Genomic DNA, 26,142 nt, shown 5'->3' with positions numbered 1-26,142 from the left:
AATCCCATTCTGCATTTGAGTGTCTGAGGGAAGACTGTTTTGTCAGAGAATCACTGAATGATACACTTCTACTTCATTGTTCTTCTGAGGGTCTAATGTCAGTGTGTGCAGACTGACACATATATGCTGCTGATACAAACACAGTAATAGCTCGTGGAGAGGAGTTTTATGCTTCTGAAGGAAGAGCAGTATTTATATCTGAGCCTCATTGCTGGTCATAGCTCAGGGCAATGCACCATTTATAGTTACTGTGTCACGAGTATTGCTTTTTATTTTCATTTAGGAATGGATGCAATTCTTAAGTTCTGTGTAAAATTCTGTCAAATGAGAAAATAAGTATGACAGTATTTTTGCCCTATAGATTCTTCAGCAAACTGTCCTGATTCTGAAGGCTGTACCAAAGAATAATGTAAAATCTCAGTTTTGTTCTGTGAGTTGATACATAAGGAACAAGGGCTGTTTACCACATGTTTGGTTTTTTTTTTTATACCTGATTCTCTCCTGTTTAAGTTGTATTTCGTTTGTGCCCTTGGCTTGGTAAGTCTTGGTTCAGGAAAGCTTTCAGGTGTGTGATTGTTAAGTACTTGCTTAACTGGGTCACAAAGTCAAGCCTAATATTTCTGAAGTTACATAATCCACAAATGTTAGTTTGTGAAGCTGCCCTCAAATACTCTATTTTGAACCCTGTAACCCCTTTTTAGAGTATGATTGGTATACTGTGTCTCTCTTCGAGATCAACTCAATTAGCATTGCTGTAAGACTAACTGCTGTAATGTAATGTCACTGGATTTCATATTACATATCTTACATCTTTTTTCTTTTCTTTTTTCCTCATTTTATTTTGATCTTATGTTATAGTTTTTGTTCCTTTTTTTGTTTTTTTCACTAGCATTCATTCTGTGGCCTTGATGACACAAATGATCCAAGATGTGTGGTTGGTATTCTTTATATTTCTTTGTATTCAATTTACGACTCTTATATTTTGCCATGTTTTGTGCATTGTCTTTGTAAGACCCTGAAACTATGGGGAAGGTTATACTGATCCTTCTTGCACAAAGAGTCCCATAGAAAATCCAACTTGGACGCCTTAAGTTATCTTCCTAGATTTCTACAGAAGATCATTGGGTTTTCAATAAGAAATGATTTTACATTCTGAGATACCAACTGCCTTAACTGCAGTGGGTGCTTTTCAGTTCTTCAGAGCAGGTACCTTTTGTCTAAAAATTCATCTGTTGCTGTAGGATCCTACCTGCTGTCATGCAGGACAGAGAGGTGGCAAACAGGGTTTGGTTTTCAGTTTTATTTTCTAAAAAGCTTCATAAGCATCATCACCCATGCAGAAAATAAAATAAAAATTTATTTAATTTTGAAGCTTACATCAAACTTTTAGAGACTGGTGTCTGTGGGTTTAACGTTGGATGTCAACATTTATTTCTAAATTAATGTTGTCTGTCTAAAGCTCACCAGACTTTTATTTTGTTTGGTTTTTGGTTTCTGTTTTTGTTTTGTATACAGGCTATTAAAAGAACCTATGGAGTGAACAGCTGAGTCCACGTGCAAAAATATAGAAAATACTTATTGAGCGGTTTTAAATTGGTGCATTTTTTTCATAAAACAGATTGCATAATACTTGAAGCTAAAAAATATCTGAATTTAATTTAGAGATTTTTGTAAAGATATAGCTTCAAGCTGGAATGATTTAATAATCAAATAACGACCAGCACATCAGAAACACTGAAAAAAAAAAAATCTAAGCAGAATTTTCACTTTCACACCGATCAAATGCTGAAAAAATGACAAGTGCAATTACTGGCTGCTGTGTGAACTGTTATCTACCAAATGGTTTTCTTACAGTACTGAGATCTCTGTCTCCATACTGCATGCTTTCAACAAATGTGGTTTGCATTTCACCCAGGAAACACAGAATCTCCTTTTTAATATCTATATAAAAAAAGCTAAATGTTGGACATTAAGTTCTCTATAGTGAATACCTGACAGGAAAAAAACTGTTCAAAGTTGGAAATATAAGAGATTTACAACCCCACAGTGGTAAAATTCATATTAAGTTCATAAGTTGGAAATCCACAGATGGAGTAGAGGAGAGTTTTGGAGAAAGGTGAGATGGTAGATTGAACCAAAAAAACTTGAAGTGCGTAAGAACTGAATGGGAGAAATTATTTTTGAATATTTCTTGAAAATTAGGACAATAACTTGTGACAATGGCACTGGGACAATGAAACATCCTGAGATGGCCTGAGAGGTCAGGAAAAGGGAATGGAGCTATCTCTTCTAGAAAAAAGAGTGACTTTTTTTCGTGCAGAGGAATGTGATAAGCAGAGAAATAAATGGAAATAAATATTTTGAAATAATTGTACCCTCCCAGGCAAAATAAAAGGATTATAATATTGCCCACCGTTAACTACTAAGAAGCAAAAATGGCACAGCCTCAAGCAGCAGTAGTACATAAACGCAGTGAAGACCATCTGAACTGCAAGAAAAATTCTGGGCAAAGCACAGATTGAATAAATGAACTTTGCAAAGAGTTCTTTAAGATGGAGAATGCTTAAAAAAATTCCAAAAACATTATGCTTTTCTTTCAAAGAGGGAAAAGCAATTCATTGTTTCATAGCTAGAAAAACAATATGAAGAAATAGATCATTTGAATTCTGGAATGTTGAGGCAAGCTGAAAATATCAAGAGCACAATGTTAAAAGGTAACTTTCTCCTTCCTCACATTTTATTGGTTATCATCGTTGTCTTAAAAGGGCTACACAGAAAGCTACAGAGAGACAAGACTGCTCCCATGGACACGCTGGACTCCAGCGGGAATGTAGAGTGGAATAAGATGGTTACGATGATACATCAGATAAGGTGGAAAATAGCATTGAAAAAAGTAACAGAAGGCAAAGAATGATCAAGGCAGTGCAAAGAAAGCTGAGGAAAAGATTTGTCATAGCAACTGAATATCTAACTGTTGAAGGTGCAGGAATTAACCTCAAAAGAAGCCAGTTTTCTCAGATAAATTTTTGGCTCTGAAGTAAAACCAGAGATATACTCTTCACAAAGAATCACCAGACAAAATCATTTACCTGCTGAAGGAACTGAGGCACTTCACAAGATTAACTCAGACAGATGCAGCAAACTGTGGCTTGTGTGAGGGTCTGAATAGCCCTGTTTCCTGGTACAAAGCACAACTTAAACTGGAAACAGGGATCATGCAGAAATTTGGAAACTTGATCCCGAAAAGAATGTGTTGCTCACACAATGTTATTCAGAAGGAACAAGCATTTAGAGAATGTGTTTTCAAATAGAGATTTTTCATGTTCTATTTAAACCTTTTAGTGGTGTGATGACAGAATGTGGAAAAATTAGGTCTTCCCTGCAAAAGGAAGAGTTTTGGCATTACTTTCAAGAGAAGGGCCATAACTGGAGATACACAGATCTTGAGGTAACCAAACCAGGTGCTGATGAGGAAGCAGAAATTATGAAGTGTGATTCACTTGACAAAACAGCACCTTATCCTCATAGATATAGTTTTGCTCATCACTGCTTCTGGAATGAAACTATAAGCACAAACATGGGATGGTCAGAGCATGTGGCTGCAGCGGTAAGCGCACTGCCGAGACAGGAGGTGGTCTCGTTGCAAAGCAGGAAAGGTAGGAGCGGTTTTGTCTTCTTATTTTTGTGTGCTTTGTTACATTGTAGTTCACATGTGACAATTTTCTCAAAGAAACTGGCTGGTTTGGGTGATGTTTTCCGTGACATTGATGATGGTTTTATTCTGCGCTGAGCTAGCAGGATTTGTAGTTAGGGAAAACTGAGTGTAACATTCCAGTCTTACTATCTATTGCATCTTGGTATCAATTACAGAGCTGGGAGCAGGCACAGTGTATTACTGACTAGATGCAGTCCATGCAAAATGTTGGGCCTTATGTTCACATTCTGTGACAGCTTTTAAATCATCTGCCTGTAGTGAATGATAAAATTTTATATAATTCACTATATGCATAAATAGCACATATCAAAACATGAGTTAATAAGAGATTAACTGGCTTCTTGTTCTTTTTTGCACTGATTTTATGCTGTTTTCTACTCTTCAGTGGCAAAAATAAGTATCACTTCTTTCTTCTACTTTGCACATTCAGCATTTGTTTACCAAAAAGATATATTATAAATGGCATTATTTTCTGAGTGGTTACAGATCCAATTCCAAATCAATACAAATGTAGCAAGAGTAAAGGAATTTCACAGATGCCAGTTACAGGACCATGTAAATGAAGTGAATTGCAGGCTCAAGAACTTTTAGAGCTATTGCTAATAGAGGCAAAGGAAAAGAACCAAACTCAGCCTGTCTTCCCAAACCCAAGTTTAAAAATTCCTTTGGGGCATGGTTTTGTAACCTATCAGAGGTGAACGAGACTTTTAAGTAAAATACTAAATGCAGAATTCCAGAATACCAGTTAAATATACTGAATGTTTCTCTAAAATAGTTGTAGATTGCCTTTTGAATAGGAAATATCCTTCTTTAGTCTTATGTGGAACCAATACCTAATTTCTTGATTAATTTATCTAACTGAATCTTTTATGGGGATCTCATGTAGTGAACTGCAACTCCTTTCAGACATGCTGAATTACTTTGGGGCTGATGAAATGAGACTCTCTCATAAATAATAAATGTGTTCAGAGTTGAGAAGGACTGTTCATTTGATCATCAGAGGCTGAGACTCTTACACTGCATGCTTAGACCGCAGTACCTTGAGAACCTAGTTAGGTTTCTTCATCATGGATCCTTCATCTGGGAGAGAACAAGAATTTTGTTACTGTATTAAAATGCCCAGTAATGAAGGGATTGATATTCTGAATTTCAATGTTAAAATTGATACTTCCTGGGTTTTCCAGGAATTAGAAGATGCAAGCGTACCTGATGAACAAGTAGACAGTGCTGGAGAAGAGAATTTGAACCTCAGAATAAAAGAGCTTGAAGAGTTGAAACAAAAACTGAAAGGTGTTCTAGAGGACTATGTGGAGTCAGATTCTGTCCTAAGAAACAGGTAAATAAAAAGGATTTTTTGCATTCAAAATTAACATGGGGTTTTTACATTCAGAAATAATATGATGTAACAAAAGTAATCTTCCCTTTGCCCCATGAACTGGCTGTCAAATGATACATGCAAAACTAGCTAAAGGAAATACTTTGGGCTTTTTTAGGGTGCCTGATAAGATGCATGTAGAAGTGTTTCGTGTAACTGTCAGAATAAGAATGTGTTATTCAGTTTTTTGTTATTTAAATCAGATGTAGAGCATGGTCTAAAATCTTGTTGCAAATAACCACACAGCTTTCTTAGGGTGTTTCACTCTTATATTATTATTATACATTCTGTATATTCTGCTGGTAAAATATACCCCTTTCCTTTTAATTTGAGACTTAATTGCTTGTTTCAGAAAGCTTCATCTAGTTTAAGTATGTTAATGCTGATCAATACAGTAGCTAAAATTACCTTTAAGCATTAATTATGTGGTTGACTAGAATAGTAAGATCATGGTTTGGATAGTCAGCAACTGTGCTGTTCTAAACAAAGCCAAATAGTTAAAAGGATAGAAAATATAAATGGCATTCAAAATAGTGATTTGTATAATGTCTTAATTGCTTTGATTCATTGGGGGATTTGCCCAGAAATATTTTAATAATTGTTTTTTTGTCAAAAGAATAAAGAATCTTTTTTTAAACTGAAGCTTTCATAGGAATAGGCGTATTTTAACAAACATTTCAGGAAGAGGAAGACAGGAAGAACTTTATTTAAGACCAAACCAAACAAAGCATGATAGAACAGTTCAAGGAGAGCAAATGACCAGCTGAAACCCACCTAGGATATAAGATGGCCATTTTCAGGGATCCTGGGCAGCTAGTAGCAAGGAAAGAAATCCTGTGCCTGAAGTTCTTGGGTCTGAAGCACGGATGAGGAAAGATATGAAAGGCAGAACTATGAGGAAAAACAGAGAAGCAGAGTCAGTAGCTGTACCTAGTGAGGGCAGAGTTTTGGGCTGATGTGCCCTGTTTTCCTTTGATACCAGTATTAGAATATGTAGTGGCTGAGATGGGAGGACCTCATCTGGTTCACTTTGATACATGAATAGGTAATTTGATGATGTGTTTTCTGCCTTAATTCTGTTGCTTCAGAAATATGTTTTCATGTGAGATTTTTGAATGAAGGTAGTGTTGGCATGCTGGCATAGAGGTAGCAGGAAATTTTGGCAGGTAGGGGCAGTAAGACAAAGTCAGAAGACAGAAATGAGCAGGGGAGCCGACTGAAAGACTGTTGAATGAAGAAATTCAAGGAAGAAGATGCAATAGAGCACAGTCCTGGGGGGCACAGGAGGTAATGGGTGCATCTCTGAGATGAGAAAAAAGGAGGCTCTAGTACTTGCCACAGGAGATGAGATACTAGGGAAAATTTTCCTTAGCAAGAAAAAGATGTTTTGGAAATCTCAGCTAGTTAAAGCATTAAGAAAATGATGTGTAGGCTGAAAAGGGAAGGAAAGCCTAAAGGAAAACATGAAGCTTTCCATCATAAGATTATCTTAGGTATTCCTCCTACGTAGAATAACCCCCATCACATCACACCACATTGTCCTACACTACCATTTTAACAGCAACAGGCAAGGCAAACCTGTATTTGGCTTTGTGGACAAAGTCACTACAGTTTTGCATTATAGCTTTCAGTACCCACTGGGAGGTATGCTGCAAAGTAAGGTGTTTTCCCTTCAGTCAGTAAAACACAGTTACTCACAGGCTACCTGTGATCTTAATTGTGATTGGAAGCAAATTTTCACCATTATAAAATTTCTATTTGCTAACCGTGAACCTAGCAAAACCCAGTGATCAAATATATGTAGAGACCGAAGTGTTGTGCTTGTCTTTATGGTAAATTGTTACTTCAGGGAGCATGCCAAGCCAAGCTTCAGTAAACATTAATCTTGCAAATGGCTTTCAAATTAAGCCAGCAGAGAGAGAATGAACATAGACATTGTGTTTAATAGTTTTGAGGGTTTCTAGCATAATGTGCAACTCCCAGTAGACTTGTTAAGAATTAAGTGTTTGTTATTCATAAAATCATAGATGCATAGAATGGTAAAGGTTGGAAAGGACCTTAAAGATCTTCAGGTTCAAATCCCCGTGCTATGAGCAGGGACACCTCACACTAGGCCAGACTGCACAAGCCTCATCCAACCTGGCGTTGAACACCTCCAGGGAGGAGGGGGTTTCCACCACCTCCCTGAGCAACCTATTCCAGCACCTTACTACCCTCACGGTGAAGAATTTCTTCCTTATGTCTAATCTAAATCTACCCTCTTTCAGTTTAAAACCATTCCCTATGTCCTATTGACATGGCCCGCATTTAATAACCCAGGAAGGTTAGAACTGGACCCCCTTGCTTTCTAAGCTCCTGCTGCAATAGAGGAGCCCGGGTGCAGCTGGATCCAGTCCTGTACGTGTCACAGCTCAGACTGGCAGCCCAGGGAGATTAGGTCTGAACTCCCTTGCTTTCTAGACTTCCTTCAGTGAGGAGCTCAGGTGTGGCTGGGCCCAAAATCCTTCTCTCAGACGTGGTCTTTTCCCAGAGACAGTAAATGTATGACAGTCCAAGTAAAAGCTCGACTGTCCAATACCCCATGATCAGATTCAGGTGCAGCGACACACAAGGTCTGTTTATACCAAATAACACATTTATTACACTAGTAGGAGTTAATATTGAACAACCTAAACAAAACCACTTGCATATATATATTAAGTAAGGAAAGGGGGATAAGAAGAAAAAAGTGAGAGGAAGGGGTTGGGCAGGGGGGACGTGGGAAGGGGAGATGAGCGATAAAGAGAGAGATAAAGGGGACAGGAAAATCACCGGTCCTGGATCCAACATAATTGTTCCAGCCAACAGGGGAGGGTCAGTGTCGATAGTTGGTGTCAAGGAAACTCCCAAAGCCCACCATTGCAGCCCCTTGTTTTATAGGCTTAGAATCTTGATTTCGCAACGAGTACGTGTGATTGAGCCATACATGTGTGAGCGGCTGGAGTGGACCTACGCTCCCTCCCTCCTCCCCTCGTTCATCATCGTTATCTCAATTGATTGTTACTATTTGATTCTTGGGAGACAGTGGAAAAATACAGATAAATTGATGCTTTGCTGATGACTGCTTATCCATCTGTAAGTATGTTGTATGGTATTTAATTAGCCCAAGATCTTTATGCTCACTTTCACAGGATGAAGGATCTGGAGCTGTCACACAAAACACTTCTTATGACCATTGATGAACTAAATGTGAAGTTGCACCAAGTTGAAAATGCAAATGTGCGTGTTAAAGGGAAACTGCGAGACATTCGTGAGGACTTAATCAACTTGGTGAGGAGGATATTGTTTCAAATGACCTAGTTTAGCCTCTCTTTGTGGTAATAACTTGTAAGTCAGTCTCATCTGCAGTGAACTCTCTGATAATTAGCAATAAATCCTCTCAGCCTTTCTCTTTTTCTAGAACCTGTGGAATCAGAACTTTTTGGTTCCTTTTTTTCCCCACTTTCTATTCCTCTGATGCTTTTGACAGCACTGCCACTGTTCCTCTAATTTAGAGCCTTAATCTTTGAGATACATGTTCCTGCTTCCTTCTTTCTCCCCAGACCCCAATCAGTATACTCCTTCTCCCTAAGTCAGACTTTATTTTTCTAGCCCCATAATAAAGCAATTTTTTTCCTCTTCCGTACATGATACAGCAGCACAACACAGCTACCACAGCCTGCTTTCTGTACACAATGCAGCTGCTCAGCCCATCATCTGGCTCTTCAATTGATCCCACATTTTCAAGCTGGACGGTACCTGCTCTTGTATCCACTTTCAGCATCCTGCTTAGCTTTGTGTCCTCTTCCAGCTTTCCCAGGCAGGTTTGGGTCTTGCCTTCTTTCCTGTGATGCCCTGCCATATGGGCCAACCCCCTGCAGAGCCCAGCTGGTGCAAGCTCTCCTCTGCACTGTCCTCCCCTGGAGCAAGCTGACCTGCTCCCTTGCTGCCTAGAAGGTCCTACTGCTGGTTGAGTGCCCTTGCAACTCCCTCTTCACTGCATCTCTTTGAAACAGTCAATTCTGTAGTGAAAAGCCTTCAGTTCTCCCAAGTGCTAATACTTCTTAAGTGTTTTACATCAGAAAGGTCAGCTGTTGGCTGATAAGTCATGCAATGGGCGGTTTCACCTAGTCTACAGTGTACCAATGTCTTTTTATTCTGTTTATCAAAAGATACACTTTCATTGTCTCAACATTTGAAATCAAAGTTGAATAATCTTACAGGTTGCTAGTACTATGTAGTATGACTCATAAGTATAAACAATGGTTGTTGCTTTTATTTAAGTTAAAAATAAAATCTTAAGACTCAAGAAGCTTAGACACACATGTATTCCTGTTAGCAATTACCCAAACCATTATCCCACACCTACCTGAATTTGCATAGCACTTCAGCTTAGTGTTCCTCTTGCCCTGTCCTTGCCAGTGAACCCTTCAGGCAGGAAAATACTGGAGATCAAAAAGACTGACCTGAAGAAGTGCTTAAAGAAATACAGTAATGTCTCTGTGCCTTCAGTCTTGTTTGGAAGTTGCCACGATGATACCGGTGGCTCTTACTCTGCTCAAAACAAGGGGTGTCTGGGAGTCATGAAAGCCCCCTCTGTTTTTCATTGACATCTTTCATCTCTGTGTGTCTCTGTGTTCAAACACATTTTGGCACAAATGAAAATACCAAAGTCTTTCTCAAACTGATTCAAAAGGCATTTGTTCCTTTCTCCATTTCTAGGAGAGTTCATAAAAACAGATGACAGGTATGGTGAGGGGCAAGGGGCAAAGGGCAAAAGCTTGGTCTCTGGAAAGCTCGTCTTCTGTTTTCTATAGTGGAACCACAGCTTCTCTGTTAGTAGCATCTCAGTGCTATGCTACTGTTAGTGTTAAGGATTTGTTGCTTTATAGTTCAGAGCTGGCTGTGTACATTCCATTTCAAAGGTGTTTTTTTATTTGGTAGAACATGCAAAAAAAAAAAAAGTGTTTAAAAACTGTATTCGTTGTAGCAGTAGATGTGAGTGATTTTGTGGTTTGTTTGTTTGTTTCCTACGGTGATGTTTCAGTGATGGCTGAAATGACAAAACAGATTTTCTCTAAATGCAGGATTTTACTGGCTGTAAAAACTTCTACTTAAGTAATTCCTGAGTTTTTAGAAAACAAGGGCAGAATTATTGCAAAATCAAGAAAAATTATAAGGGGAGATTTAGTACCAAGATGTTAACCATAAAACTCACTGAAATTCTAGGTTAAAAACCAAGAAAACTCAGAGAAGAAGCAAAAGAAAAAATTACATTGGCTTCAGGAGCAGCTGAAGACAAAAGAAGATGAAGTAAGAAGCCAGTCAGAGTATTTTGAGCACTACAAACAAAGGCAGAGACAACAGACAGCAGTGCTGAGAGAAAGGGAATGTTACCTTCAGGGTGAGATATCTAGGCTGGAAAAGCAAGTTCTGGATCTTAGTGCCCATATTGCTCTTTTGGCATCAGAGTTAAAAGAGGGAATGGTGCAGTATCTGCAACAGAAGCTGAAATCATCATTTAGTGGGACTCAGGGGTATAAACACTCTGACATGGAACTAATGGAGTTGAAAACTTGCATTGAAAATGTGGAGCATGACATGAAAAGCCATCTTGAGACATTTCAGCAAAATCTGAAGTTTTTAAGGGAAAAAGAGGAGAATAACAGAAGAGCACAGGCAGACCTGCTGAGTGAACTCCAGTTCTCCCAGGACACAGAAGACTTCCTCAGGAAAAAATTGGAAGATTCTTGCCATCATGCTTATAATCTGAAATTATCTGAAATCAAACTACAGGAAAAAGTAGAAGAGCTTTTGGATGAGAACCAGTCTTTAAAAGATCAAAATAAGGTGAAGTTTAAAAAGAAGAAAGAAAGGTACTCTCGAATTACAAGACTGCATATTTTTGACCCGGTAAGTAAAAAGAAGGCTTTTTAATAATTAGCTTTTATATTTATTTCACCCTGGATTACATTTGTCATTAGAGATGCAGGTGTAAGGGTTTTTCCTTCCTGTATTTGTTTCCTTTATTACAGTTCATGCCTTACTACTTCACAGTGTCTAATTCACACTCACTGGAATCAATATCAGGAGATTCATTGCATCAGAACTTTTAGTAGGTGCACACTGAGGACACTTTACAGATCTTATTTCCTTCAATTTGTAAGTTATGTGCTCAAGGCAAAAGTTTTAGTTGGCACTAGAAGCAGAGCCTAGAACTTCTGAGACCTCTGTCTCATGGACACCATTCAGTGGAGAAATACATATAAGGTTGGGTGAGTTTTCATGTGTTATTCATGCTCAAATGCTGAAGAAAAAAGCACAGCTGACAACAAATATTGTCTATGAGATTTTCAGGGTAATGATAAATGGGAGAAGATGGATACACTACTCATGACTGGGTGTGAGTTGACATATTTGATGCTATGCAGCTCCATAGCATTGTGACATGCCCTGAATACACTGAATAGGACTTGTTTGCTCCAAGCAGTTCACTCCAGCATTGCATGGGAAAGCTCTGCATATGCTGTAAGATGGCATTCAGCTTCTGCCAATTCATTTTACTGACAAAGAACAATGCTTTCCACAGAGAGGACTCAAACAAGTTTCATTCTTTAGGCACTGAGGTGGCGGGTACTTTTATTCTGAGTATGTGTTTAAAAAAGTGAAATCATGTAAGCTTCACACTCAGCTGCTCCATTCAGATGGTGACCTGAAATCCCAGGAACTTTCCTGATTATAACTTCCATTGACTGAGAGGTAATGGGCATGAGCAAAACCCCTGTAGTACAGGAGGACAATCAGACTGTGAGTGCTTCCAGAACTGGGAGGAGATAGAGAGGATCTTTAATCTGTAAAAGGTAGAAGAAATAAGGACAAAGTTTTTAACCTGCTGGTTGAACTTGCCTTTGCAGACATGGTGGTTTTGAACCATTAGTGGCTCTACAGTCCCAAAGAAGCAAGCTCCAGTAGGTTGTCTTTATGTGTGAGAGAAAGAGATATCCTGGAGTAACTGGCAGTACTTGGGTGACCTTTGTGCAGAGCTAGGAAGCTGTGCCTCACCACAAGTGTCTCTGTAGCTGCCCTGATGTAGCAGGAGGACTGACTGCTGCTGCTTATTTTTATACTTAGCCTGAACCATTGCTACAGTTATTTTAACTAGAGAGTTCACTCTTTCTTGAGAAAAGGATAAGGTTTGAAAATATGGTAAGAGATTTCTAGAGGGACTTTCACTCAGTTGTATACAGCTACAACCAAGTGCACTATGAGGGACTGCACAGCTAAAATCAAGAGGAGTGAGGACTTTCAGAGCCAGGGAAGAAGTAGCGGAGAGTTACTATTGGTTTGAGAAAAGGAGAAAGTATATGTTGTGTTATGTGAAAATGTGAAAGCAAGATAATAAACTTAATATTTGTGTGAGACTTATCCAAAAAGTGTTCAAGAAACAGAGCCAAATCTCTCTAATTCTATGCTGTATTCTAATAAAAGGTTATTATTTTCCTCTACACAAAGTTTTCTAACCATTTCTTTTCTAAGTTTTAATTTACAGCTGTGTTGTCGTAAGAACTTACTGAGTCTCAATTACCCAGTCTGTGGTGTAAATGAACAAGCCATAATTTGTGTTGAACTGGTTTACTTTAGTCTGTTGCACAGTAAGTTGTCTTCTTTAAATGCTGCATGTAGTATCAGCAGCATCAAATCTTGTGCCTCCTGCTTTTCTGGTTGTCTTTTCCTCTTCTTGCATTACTGCTGCTAATTCACTTGGATTTTTTCTTGTACAAAATGACTTGAGATAGCAGGGAAAAAATTCAGTATATATGATAAATGGAGGAGGGAGACATCTGGTGTTGTACTGTAAAACTGAAGAGAGCTTTTTCTCATCTTGTGTTTTAATAGCATGTATTCACATAGAATTTCCTAATCTCATTACCTTAATCTTGTAGTATTCAAGAGTCAGCTGGCAACTAAGCCCCATGCAGCTGCTTGCTCACTCCCCCCGGTTGGGATGGGGTAAAGCAGGAATCTCGTGTGTTGAGGTCAAGACAGTTGAATAGTTAAAGCAAAAGCAGCACACACAGGCAAAGCAAAACAAGGAACTCATTCATTGCTTCCCTTCATCAGGTGCATGTTCAGCCATCCCCAGTAGAGCAGGGCTTCCTCTCACATAACAGTGACTTCAGAAGACAAACACTCTCACTCCAAATGTCTCCCCCTTCTTTCTTCCTCTGGCTTTGTATGCTGAGCCTGACATCATATGGTGTGCAATAGCCCTTTGGTCAGTTGGGGTCAGCTGTCCCAGCTGCCTCCCTTCCCAAGTTTTTATGTGCTCCCAGCCTGCTTGCTGGTGGTGTGGGGTGAGGAGCAGAAAAGGCCTTGACACTGTGTAATCTCTGCTCAGCAATAAAAAAAACTTCTCTGTATTAGCAGCACTATTTCCAGCACAAATCCAAAACACAGCCTTATAGCTACCATGAAGAAAACGAACTGTATCCCAGCCAAAATCAGCACATATATAATTACAAGGAAAATCCTATTTGAGCTCATCATACGCCACCAACATCTTTAGAAATGATACATTGTGTGCAAGACAAGAAAGATTTTCATGCCATTACTTTTCTGGAAAGCTGCTTGCATATAATTTTTCAGTGAAAGAGTGAATAAGATAATTTTCCTATTTCACAGCCAGGAAAAAAGTAGTTTGTGAAGACAGGTTTATCAGACTCCTGTGACATCTCTATGGTATGACTGTGTCATTCAATTGCCAAGCACATCAGTTATTCTTGAAAACTAGCCTTAGTCATTATTGCATCTTCATGCAGTAACATCAGATCCAATTAGGTGTTTTGTTCTGGTACTGTAAAGGTGAATTGCATCTCACAGAGAGGTGTAGTCACATAAATCTTGTGGAAAATCTCTGTTTCCAAACTTGGTATCAGGATCCTGTCTGCAGTATTCTAATTGCAGTCTGTGTCTTAATGAAAAATACATGAAAAAGCACCTGATTCCATGTGGCTGCATCTTGATTTACCAGGCAGTTTTGAGATGTGAATGTTAGGGGTCTGTTGAAGGTGTTGATAAAGGAGAAGTATGAAACATCAAGTGATGCACCTTTCTACAGCTTTCACATGACAGCTGAGCTCTTGTTTTCCCATTATGATGTTTCTGGCATCCAAACATTGTATCTTTAACATAATTTTATGTAACTTTCATTTGACAGAACACACATATCAATAAAGAAAAGATATCTGGGAAGAAATGAAGGCAAAATTGCAGGGAAGGAATGAGTGTTTTCCAAGGATTTAACTTTAGCTTCAGTGTTACTGAGAAAATGTACAAATGTTGGAAGTGTAGGGGTTTCCACTCAAGTCATGCATCCCAGTCAAGATCTCAGGGTAGAGCACTTTAATCGGGCAACTGACTTGGGGTGAAATCAAAATTATTCTCATTTGTAATCCAGTGGCTTTTTCTGACTCTCAATAGACTGAAGACTTTGCAGTCATTGCCTTTCCCATGTATATGTGATTTTAAAGCTGCAGTTCAGCCCAAAGGGACCAAGTTTGTTTTCTGTGGGCATTTGATGCAGAGCAGTGCAGGAAGACAAACATGACTGTGTCGGCTTGTTTGCTGCCCTGTAGCCGTGAAATGTGACCTGTTGTGTATCAAGCAATAAGGGTATCTACGTGGCACCAGAAATTGTCACAATTTCCAAATTCAGTCAGAGAATCAAGATAAATGTCAAGAACAGAATATGAAATCTGTAATTAAATTATGAATGGAAAAAAATATTTTTGAAATATTATTCTACTTTGAATTCTTCCAACCTAGGAACACTTGTCTTTGTAGCTGAGCACTGAACTGTTAGTCTCATTCTCTATTTGATTGGACTTTCTATTCTCTTTGTTCGTGAGCATATAATTTAGTCTCTATTCTGGTAAGTTTCCATCTGTGATCTGACATATTATATGCTTATTACACAGATTTTCTCCTTGATGCATGGTAAAGTATGAGGAAAACATCAGGGGGAAGTTTAAAACCACTACATTCACTAGAAAATGTTGGAATGAGAAAATTGTGTGACATAATAGCAATTATAATGAAATAACGGGTCTTTTGAATGTAAACTCACAAAGGAAGTTTATGTGTAGGTTTTTCATATCACAAACACTCTATGTTGGCTTTTTTTTTTTTTCTTTTCTCCTCCTGTTCCATTAAGAATGGAAATTTAATCCAGGATGATGTTCAACATCCAAAATGTGGAGCAGCTTTGGATTCACTAGGAAGCAGAGCTACACAAACTCCAGTTATGCTGCTACCTGCTAAAGAATCTGGTATGAAAGAAACTTGGAATTTTTGCTTTCATTTCTGTGCAATAAATGTGAAGATGATTTCATTACTCTGGTGTGCATGGCTTAGAGGGTGCAAAATCTTCTAAAAATCTCCTAATCTGGAAACTGTATCTAGGGAAGGTTAAGCAATAACTATCTGCCAGTATGATAGTAGCTTTCCGATATGAGCTTTCTCAAGAAATCCTAGAATTTTCAAGAAGCTACAGAGATGAGGAGTGTCCCTGGTGAAGTATAGCATTTAGGAATGCTGTGCAGCAGTCAGATTTTCTTTTTAGACCAAACAATGTGAAAACTCTGATTTTGGCAAATTGTTCCAGGTAAATTCTTCCAACATATATTAATGGAAATTTTATAGCAAATTTCACTATATCCAAATACAGATCTGCACTGAATAATTTTAACCATTAATTGTAACCCATACATTTTCATCTACCCACTGTAATGAAATGTTTTCCATTTTAAAATGCTTTAAGAACTAGGGGAAAACCCCAAATAAACCTTATTTTAGAGCTTAAAACTTATATTTTCTTGTTAATTTTTTGTCTTGTTTATTGTCATGCTTGTCTGTGCATCATTGGCGATATATGCTTCTGGTAGAGAAGGTAGTTTTGAGCATACTCTCACTAAAATACCTTTCTATTCAAAAAATGTAGTCTGGTGTTTTAGGGTTTGTTTTTCCTCTGAATATCTGGGAGTGGCATTACATTTTTCCAGTGCTTTACCATAACAGAACCACCAGGTGGTAGCTGTGATGGGCTAAAGCAGATGAAGGAACTACCAGAAGAACTACCAGTTTTGGAACACAATTCCAGTACCTTTGCAAAAGTTGTTGGTCCAGCTGAGATTGAGCAGGTGAGAAAAGAAGTTACCACTATTCATGCTGTATTTGTGCACAGTGAGTCTCTTGAATTTTCAGATAAAATGCATAGTTCATGTATTTAAAGATGAATGTAAGAGTAGCTTTGAATCACAGCTACTAAAGATGTTATTCAAGATGAAAAGAGGTGTGCACTAGAAAAAATATTGTCTTATTTGTACCTTATTTGTATCATTACTCTCATTGCAAGATTTGAAAACTCTTTATATGGGAAATTGTTTTCTCCTCTGTATGCAATCAAGTATTTTCACAGAATCACAGAACTGTCAGAGTTGGAAGGGTCCTCTAGAGATCATCTAGTCCAACTGCCCTGCTAAAGCAGGATCCCCTAGAGCACATTACTCAGGGCTACATCCAGGTAGGTCTTGAATATCTCCAGAGAAGGGGGCTCCACAGCCTCCCTGGGCAGCCTGTTCCAGTGCTCTGGCACCCTCAACATGAAAAAGTTTTTCCTCATATTTAAACAGAACTTTGTTATGTTCCAACTTGTTCCCGTTTCTCCTTGTCCAGTCACTGGGAACTACGGAAATCTTACAGATGAAGTGAAAAATAGATTATGATTAGCAATATAGAATTCTGTATTTTAACTTATATTTTTCAGTTAGACACTTTTGTTTGTTTGTTTGTTTGTTTTCTCTCTCTTACCAGGTCAACCGTGGAACAAAGAGGGCAGATCCTGCAGAAAATAGTTTCACTTTCTTCACCCCAAGCTATTGTGCAGCCACATTGCTTCCCCCTTGCTCTGAGAATTTAATTAATGGAAAGGAAACCAAAGTTGGAGAAAACTCTTCTCTCCTGAAGGAACAAGCTATAAAACTAACAGCAAAGACACTTCCTGTTTCCATGATTGAAGCTTTGATGGGGAAAAAGCTCCAACATACTTTGTTAGAACCTGAAAGCCACCACATATCAGCTGTCACCACTGTGAAGGAAGTGAGGAATTTGGAATTCTGTGAGGCAAATACCAGTCTTTGCTCTGATGACATCTACCTTGTAACAGAAGGAGGATTTTCTGACACAGCTTCTGCACTTCTTCCTGGAAATATGCCTTGCACCATGACTGGAATTTTCACATCATCTCTAGAAAAATACAATGTGGAAAAACATGGGGAAAACAAGCAAATTCTGCCAAAAAATGTAAGTGAAAGTAAATGTCTGGATAAGGTCATAGATGGTGAAAAATATCACCAAAAAATCATAAGAAGGAGAGCTAGAAGAGAAGAAATAAAGAATGAAGAAGCCCAACCACAACAGGTGACCTGTGTTCCTGTGGAAAGTTCTAAAGTTTTAAATAAACCTGGATTGATTAGGCCTGGGAAGCAAGGAATGGAAACCAGAGACAGCCTAGGTAGCACACAGGATGTCCAAAATTTATCTGTTGATTTTAAAAACTTAAAAAAGCATTTTGATGGGAGCCCTGAACTATCCAAGGACCAAGGAAACCTCTCAGAAATCTGCATCTCTGATGTGAATAGGATATATAATGGAGAAGACATAATCAGTGTGAAGGAGAAAGGAGAGCAACCTCAGAAGTCAACTCAGCAAACAAACCCTTCCAGCAATATTGGCCTGAAAAAAAAGAAAGACCAAACCCTGAAACTATGTGAACCAAATTATAAGAATTTATCATGTCAAAAAATAGCTGCTGAAAACATGCAAAATGCATACTTTCAGAATTTTTTTTGGTCAGAGGAAGAGAGATGTCTACTAAATATATTGTCTCCTATGCAGGAGGGGGCTGTGTCTTTAAGCAAAATGTTCCTCCCAGGGAGCAACTTCTATGAGTGTTTCTGTCATCTGTTGCCCCTGGAAGCTGGTAATGGATGTAATATGGAAATACATGCACTGGAAAAAGTGATGGCTGTGTGTTCTCAGAGGATATTGCTGCTGATGCAAGAGAATGAAAACTACTCCGAAAAAATCTGTATATTACAACAAGAGAATGATAGATATGCTGAGATGGTGTGTGCACTGGAAGAGGAGATGGATGCGTATTTTCAGTACATTTTAGAAGTAGATGAAGCTAACATTGTTTCATTCCAAAACCTACTTAATGAGAAGGAAGTTGCTGGTGGATGTTACAATAACTTAACAGAAGAAAACACCCGGAAGCCAGGTACATTTTCTGTTGAAACCTTCTGTAAGAGCCTCTTGTATGTTGGAGAGAAAGACAGAAATTCTAAAAAAGGCTCATTGACAATTGCATCAAATAAACTTCCCAGGAGTGTTTTATCCCTAGATGGAAGGAAAATGAGATATCTCCAGCTGCTTTCTGACCTGAAAGAAAAAAGAAGCAGGTGTTTCAAAGAAATAGCTAAATTATTACAAGACAAGGAGAACTATGTAGCAAAATATAATGAACTTCTACAAGAGAGAGAGGAAAATTTACAAAGACTATCTCTTTCAGAAGGTGAAAAAAAAACTTTACTGGGATGTTTGGCAGAAGTAAAGTGTGAAGTAGCTAAATACAGGACCATGATTTCAGAACTTCAAGAGTGCAAAACCAGCTGTTATCAAACTATCTCTGATTTGCAGGGGGAAAAATGTGTACTGAAAAGAGAAATAGACAGAATCAAGAAAGAAACTTCAGAACGGCTTGATGAATTCCAGAAAGCAAATGCCAACTTTATTTTAGAAAATAACAAATTGAAAGAATTAATGTCCTCTTTGGGTTTTACCTATGAAGAACTGAGAAAAGATAAAAGTTTGGGAACAAAAGAAAAGATAGTAAAACAAAAAGAAGAAAGTCATCAAGGTGGTCTTAAGCCAAAGAAAGTTGAGACAGCATGTAGTGGAGCTCAGACTGAGGAAGGAGCTCTGGTTATAGACATCTCAAACTATTTCCCTGGAAAAGAGGTAAATCATAACAATGAGGAATGTTATCAAGTAGGGTCTTCTAAAGAAAAGGGGAGATATAAAAGTAATTTGGAGGATGAAGCTAAATTAACTTTGTAATACATAAAATGTTGTAACCTGCCATGTGCTGGAGATCTGAGGTGCTAAATTTATAATTTAAGTAGAAGGCAAAATACTAGAGAGGTGGTGTTTTTTTCCTGAATGTTGTATTGGAGAATTTTAGTGTGTTATGGCAAGCTACTAAACAAAAAATAATGCTTAACGGAGTGCATTGTTAAGACACTTTAAAAATTATTTATCTTCTTGCAAGAGTAAAAGCTTCTGATAAGCTTTTCCACAACCTAGTGTTAGAAATTTCCACAAACTAGTGTTAGAATGGTGAAGTATTCAGGGTTGTGAAGCAACCATGTCTTATTGAAAAGTATGCACACATTCACTTGCTAACTTTTATTCTGATAGGGTATATTTTTTTTACTGTTTTGATTTTTATGAAACATATCCCTAAAGACAGGATCTCCACTGATAGTGGGTTTCTTGTCCATATTTTTCATCTGTAGCCATTAACATTACAGGACAGTGAATTTATATTGAGATTACTAGGTTCTTGCATAAGCATAATTATTGCTTCAATTGAGAATAATCAACAGGGAAAGATTTATCTCTAGCTTCTTGATTTTATGCAAATGTTTTTAGTAAATTCATATAGAAGGAAACCATATATTGTTCTTTAAAAACCTGTGTGTCATTTTGCATGGGTAAGAGGAGTCACGTCTTTCTCTTGTGTATCTAGGGTGGCACATTTGAAAGCTACAGTGTGATGAAAGAACAAGTTGAAAAGGCAAAAGAGGAACAAAAAAAACTGCAAAAGGAATTAGAAAAATCAAAAAAAGAGGTAAACTCCTTCTCTGATGTAGTTCTGAGGAGCAGATTTTTTCTTGTTTTCTTACATGGCTGTTCTTCTTACTGCCAGGATTTAACACTTTTATGAAACAGGGATATTTCTGATCTGCAGAACCAAATGTACCTCTGTGATCTTTCAGTTAAATAATTAACTGCACAGTCATTTGTGGTTGGCCAGAACTTCAAGTGAAACTGCATTCTTCCAGCACACTTTGACAAATGAGTGCTTTACAAAGACACACAGAACAAACCATCTGTTGTGGCCATCTCTAGGCTGACTGCCTAGAGGCAAACCTGAGTACAGAGTAGTTTTTCAATGAGAGGCAAAATAATGTAACATCTGACACTGTCAAGGTGTCTCGCTATATCCAGTGATGGTGCAGAGCATGGACACTGCCCTTCTTTTGGCATCTGTGTAGTCAACATGAAGTCCAACACCATCTACATAGAGACTTGCTTGGGTGGCAAGTTCTGTGCCTGTGTAAAGTAAATATGCAGTTTAGTATGAACTGAGGAATCTGTTTCCTGCAATAACAGACATTGCTCAGCCTCCCTGCCACTGGCAGTAACAGTGGAAAGGACCAGTAGGGTTGTACTTAGTGGCTGTACAAATGGTTGTCCTTTTACAGCTGCTTTAAAAGACTTCCTAGATTTCAGGAGAGGCAACTGGAATGAAGGGATGAATTTAGATGAGTGATGGATGGTTAGGTAAGGACTTCTGACCTTGTAATATGAACATAAAGAGATAATTTGACTGTTTATTTTTAAAAATCTGATTGACCTGGGTCCTTCTAACCTTTTTGTGTGCTACAAGGAAGCTGTGTGTTACAACACCTTCCTCAGTTGACTTAAAAGAATGCGAAGTCTTCCCTTTCAGAGGGAAGAAACAATTATCTCTCTTCTGAGGGAGGGAGCTTTCTGTCAGGCAACCAGCTAATATGCTAAATGGGGTTTTCTTGTGTTTTACTTTTGTATTTCAAAGCTATAGTTGTGTAAGTGGAGAAAATGCATCCTAGAAGAAATACATAGGTGAAAAATTGAGGGTTTTTTTCTTCTTTTCATTTTTCATTTTTTACATGTCTCAGGAAGATTTTTTTCCCCTAGATGCTAAAATCTAGCTTTCCATTTGTTCTGAGGGATTGCAAAGAAAATTGTGAAATTGTGAGTGCACTCACCCTAGCTTTTTTTAGCTTTGTAGAGAATACTCGAGGTACTTCAGTTTTAGAAATCGATTTTAAAATTCATCTATTTTTTTTGCATAGCTCTAGCTTGATATATTTCTATAGGGCTTACTTTAACAGTCTTACTCATTTCTTATAATAAGATTATAATGTATTGTGTAAGTCTATTTAATTTGCAACAATTTACAACAATTTAAAACTGGTGATGTGGAGATCAGACTCAAGCCCATGGTTGTAAACTGCTATTGAGAAATGGTTCCATTTCTAGACTAATTATACTCAGTAATTTTTTCTTTTTTAATGTTCCCATTAGGCTCAGAAATGGTACAGAGAACTTGGCTTTGCTGAAACAAGGTATGAAGAAATCAAAGCTCATTTGACACAAGTTCTTGCAGAGTTAGATCATCTTAAACAAGAAGTTGGGGGGAAAATGCTTGGAAAACAGCACTGCAAATTAATGGTATGTATGTGAATGGAATGGAGAAAAGCCTTCTCCTTTGGGGGCACTGTGCTTTTTCCTTTTCTAAACTTCATTTTCTGGGAGACCTCTGTCTGCAGTGTTTGAAAAGAAGGAAGGTGTGAGCACTCAGGACTCATCCTCAGGCTTTTATCACTGCAGACCTGGTCTAAACCTTCGTGTCCAACAGTTGCTATTGTTCTTTTCTCTTAACGCAAGAGGGAGCCAAAAAGTTGGGTACAAAGCATGCACGACTTGCTTGAGTGCTGTGCAACAAGGCCTGGCTTCCTTAGGAAGAACACTATGAAAATATCATATTTCTGGTTGTATCCGTGTTCCAACGATGTGTTGCGGCCAGAGTGAAGTGATCTATCACTTAGTTTGCTCTTTTCTAGGAATTGGTACATTCAGTTTTCTGTAGTCACCGAAGGTGCCAAAGTTGGGAAGAGTGTAAAAAATCAAGGGAAAATTAAGCCTTGTTGCTGTTCATCAGGGCTGAGTATTAGCTCTTCTTTCAGTTGTTTCAGTGTAAATAGCCATTAAAATCAAACCATCTTCCTGCATGTTTTGTCAGAATGTTATATGGTCTTAATGAAATACATCAGAGGTCTGACTAGAATTTTTAGCCTAGTCATTGAGATATTTAATCTTTTTAGCCTTTCTTGTATAACATTTTACCAGAAATTTGGAGCAGCTGTGTATCAGCTCAGTTGTTTTTTTTAGTATAAATTCACAACAATATGGATATTTTTCACAAGATCTTGTTCGCCCTCAGATTTTCCTTGCTCTTGGACTGTATGTTTAATCTGATAATATCACTTCCAGGAGCTGACCTTAGGATGCTGACTATCAATCTAAAGCTCTCACTAATCCTTTTGATCTAAGTGCATGAAATGGAAAAAAAAAAAAAAAAGAGAGTGGGGGAGAAGAAGTTAAATTCAGAAGCTCTCCTTCCACTTCTTCTGTACCACTATTACTGCATTTCAATGTCAGAAATATTTTCTTTTGAAATATTTTTGAGTTTTTTATTTAACATCTGATTAATTTTATTAATAATCTTCCAAAACAAAAATATAACTAAGAGAGTGGAAATTTCTTTCTGTGTGTGTGCTAAGTGTATGTGGAAAAACATGGGACATATTACATAGCAGTTGGAGTGGGAGACTAGGGACTTTTGACTTCTTTTCTTACTGGTGGTGTGACCATAGGTTGGTCACTTAATCTGTCTGTCCCCAGGTTTCATCAGATACAAATTAATTAAAATACAAACCTTACCTTGAAGGAACATTGAGAAATTCCAGTCCTATACCTGCTCTCACCTGGAATCAAGAATGTCTTGTTCATAAACAATTTTAAGATTACTGCAAGTTATTAGTTGATGTTTTATATCAGCTTATTTATTTATTTATTTAGTTTACATACAAGGAGCATATACTGATGTAGAAGTTTTGTGATCTAAAATGTGGTTGAGAGTATTTTCAATATTTTATACATCTAATATGAAAATTCTGTGTATTTTCTCTCTAGCCTGTACTGACTGTGAAAGATGGCCAGGAAATGGAGGAGAACAAAATAGCCAATAAGAGATTACAGCAGCGAGTGCTGACCTTGAAAGCTCAGCTCAGGGACCAGACTACTTTACAAAATCAGTTTCGCAACTTGCAGGATGAAGTGGAACTCCTTCAGGCTCAGCTATGTAAAAAGGTATAATAAAGCTGTTTTCTGTGTGCTTAAGTAGGTGGACAAATGTGAGCTGAGACTTCAGATTCTACCTTTATCTTCTCGAAAGAGAGAACCAAAATAGTCTTCTCTCTGGGAATGAGTCAGAAGATAAATAAATGGTTTGCAGGCATATGAAAGTGCCCCTGACTTCAGGCAAATAAGGAAAACATGTAGACTTCCTGGATGGTCAGTGATACAGAAAGATGATAGACTATATGGTAGACTGTAACAGAAGTTGTCGCCAGTCTCTGCTATAATTGCTGTAGCATAATGCAAGCAAAGTGGTGCTGAAATTCTTTACAGAGCAACCTCCTTGGTTTATGTTGTCAGAATTTTTAACATTCCTGACTCTCTTGTTGCACTCTTATCAGATTAGGAAACACAGTGAGCTAGAGATAAATTTTGATAGAGTTTTTTCTAAGTTTTTTTCGATCCAGCTGCTAGGGTTACACGTTAAGAGTTTCATTAACGCGTTTTCAGTTAAGTGCGTGGTTTGCATTTTCATTAAATAACATAGTTATTCTGGTGAGAGCCCCCATGCATACACAAGTTTACTTACATGAGCAGTTTTTACACTTGTGCATTATATTTCCCCTGGCAAACCAGAGCAGGTACAGGTGTTAACATTTGCAAAACTATAGCCTTGTGGAATGACAGCAAAGCTGCTTCTGTCACTGTGACTAGAACTGCTGAACTCTTTCTTAGGTGGAAATAAACTCCTGATGGTACTTTTTTCCCTTAAAATTTGCTTCCTATTTCTTTGGAAACTATTTTTTGAACATGGGTGAAAATCACAATGTGAAACAAATTGGAACCACCCATCACACTCTGAAACAACTATTAAATTACATTTCTTCAATAGTAGTCTTCATACTACGATATGATACCATATGTAGAACATGTTTCTCTTCTGTCTTTCCTCTGAAATACAAGATATGATTTTTTTCTCCCTACTGCAATTTTCATCATACTTCCTCCATGGCAAATCCACCTGTTGTACAGTTTGGGGGTTTTGAGGAGTTGGTTTGGTTGTTGGTTGCTGTTTTTTTTCCTAGCCTTGTCATGCACTGTGATTTGCTTTAAACCAGTCCTATATGGAGGGCTAGTGGCTTCTCTTAGACATTGATTAGGATGTCACTCTTAACAGAGTAGTGGTGGAAAAATGAAATTTTTTTTTTAATGTCTGGTGTCTGTAGTGATGGATGGTGAATATCAGATGGTAGGTGAGTAAATGGTAAAATGTGTTGTCCATACAAATGGGCAACTCCTAATTATTCTTTTGCATCAGCAAAATGCTTTGCTCTACTTTGCTCCCTGCCTCATCAAGAATTGAATATTGCCAGTGCAGGCACCTAAGGGCAGGTTTTTCTTCATTCCTCCAGTGCTAGTACAATGTAAAGACATGTCTCTCCTGTCCTATCTACTATGTCCCCACCCAAGCCTGCAATTTATAAAATGATGACCATGCAAAGTCTTTCAGCACATCTGAGTTCTCATAAAAGGAGTCCTTTTTTTTCTTTTTTTTTCTTTTTTTTTTAATGCATGTAAAGTATTTCCTGCAGGCTTTATAGAAATGTAAACTGTCAAGCAAAATTAATGCAAAGTAATCTGTACTTTATTGTCAAATAATACTGTGTTGTTTTGTAATAGAAATGAATTTTACCTGGCAGGATAATGTATTTTTTCTGCATAATCAGAAAGCAAGTTTTCCATTAATAATGAACAGTTTAATCATAGGGCACAGAGTAGATCACCTGGCTCACCTCCTCATACAGGACATGCATTGTTCGTGTCCAATCAGAAAGCTGTTGATGTTCCCTTTTCAGAGCTTGCCATGGAATACACATTGAGAAAATCCCTCCTTGTTTCTTGCATTCTGCAACATTATAAGAAAAGGGAAAACTTCTCCCCTAAGGAGTATTTTGTGAGATTCACAGAGCGATGGGAATACATGTGCGTAATGATGGATACCAAGTCTTTAATGTGGTGCTGCTTTGAGGAAATGACTTCAGTGATAGTGGGATCCATCTAAAACCAGAAAAGCATTTGGTAATATGTAAGATCGACATTAATGTTAGTAGGGCAGTGCTTTGTGTCAGGGCCTATTTTTCACAACTGACTCCTTACGCTGCTTCATCTTGTCACAGGGTCACACAAATACATGGTGTGTACCTTGGAAGTCAGTTCTAAATAAATAGCAAAAAACTGCTGCAGTGTTGTAAGATTACACTTGCATAAATTAATGCAAAGTGTTCTTCATCCTTTCAGGAAAAAGAACTTCAGAAGAGGGAGTCTGAAACAAAGTTGATGCTAGCTCCTCTGAAGGTACTGTATTTTCCTGCGAGCTGATGCAGGACCCAGCCAGAGTTGTATACCTTTATTTACAGGCATCTCTGTGTGTGCCTGCCTGCTGCAGCTGCCCCTGCCTCTTTGCTACTGGGCTTTAGGCAAGGCCTCGCTGACACTATTGCTATGGGTGCTCTTCAACCTGTCTAAGGGTGACCACATGCATGGGAAGGGAACATCCCTTTCCTGCTTACCTGTGCACACATATTGCTGTGCAGAGGCTCCTAATGGCCTAGAAACATAGGAATGCATTCTATAGCTTGGGGTCAAAATGCGTGAAATTACAAATCAGACAAAATATAACCCTGCAGTCTCAACAGGGAGTGAAATAAATGTGTATATATGCTCA

At 38.0% G+C, this 26,142-nt stretch overlaps 2 protein-coding genes across 5 annotated transcripts in view; both read left to right on the top strand.

The window, feature by feature from the left end:
* Positions 1–4,981, top strand: part of JAKMIP1 (janus kinase and microtubule interacting protein 1) — a 122,534-nt gene extending 117,553 nt beyond the window's left edge. For 3 of the 4 annotated variants that reach the window (XR_007889484.1, XR_007889483.1, XR_007889485.1), the window contains exons 21-23: positions 890–934; positions 1,516–3,656; positions 4,900–4,981. Coding sequence is in view for 1 of the 4 variants with exons in the window: in XM_051619567.1 (XP_051475527.1) it covers positions 890–934; positions 1,516–1,548 (78 nt within the window). In the remaining 3 variants the exon portion in view is untranslated. Of the gene's footprint in view, positions 1–889; positions 935–1,515; positions 3,781–4,899 lie in introns of those variants that run through there. The other variant, XM_051619567.1, reaches the window with a different exon arrangement.
* Positions 4,783–26,142, top strand: part of C4H4orf50 (chromosome 4 C4orf50 homolog) — an 80,542-nt gene continuing 59,182 nt past the window's right edge. The window contains exons 1-10 of the mRNA XM_051618305.1: positions 4,783–5,051; positions 8,261–8,399; positions 10,338–11,021; positions 15,322–15,436; positions 16,185–16,306; positions 16,980–19,187; positions 19,978–20,079; positions 21,582–21,728; positions 23,253–23,429; positions 25,716–25,772. Of these exons, the coding sequence (XP_051474265.1) occupies positions 4,783–5,051; positions 8,261–8,399; positions 10,338–11,021; positions 15,322–15,436; positions 16,185–16,306; positions 16,980–19,187; positions 19,978–20,079; positions 21,582–21,728; positions 23,253–23,429; positions 25,716–25,772 (4,020 nt within the window). The remainder of the gene's footprint in view (positions 5,052–8,260; positions 8,400–10,337; positions 11,022–15,321; positions 15,437–16,184; positions 16,307–16,979; positions 19,188–19,977; positions 20,080–21,581; positions 21,729–23,252; positions 23,430–25,715; positions 25,773–26,142) is intronic.

Source organism: Apus apus, chromosome 4 (genome assembly GCF_020740795.1).
Source record: "Apus apus isolate bApuApu2 chromosome 4, bApuApu2.pri.cur, whole genome shotgun sequence".
Lineage (NCBI taxonomy): Eukaryota > Metazoa > Chordata > Aves > Apodiformes > Apodidae > Apus > Apus apus.
The sequence above is the reverse complement of the archived record's forward strand: the minus strand, read 5'-3'. Positions and strand labels throughout refer to the sequence as shown.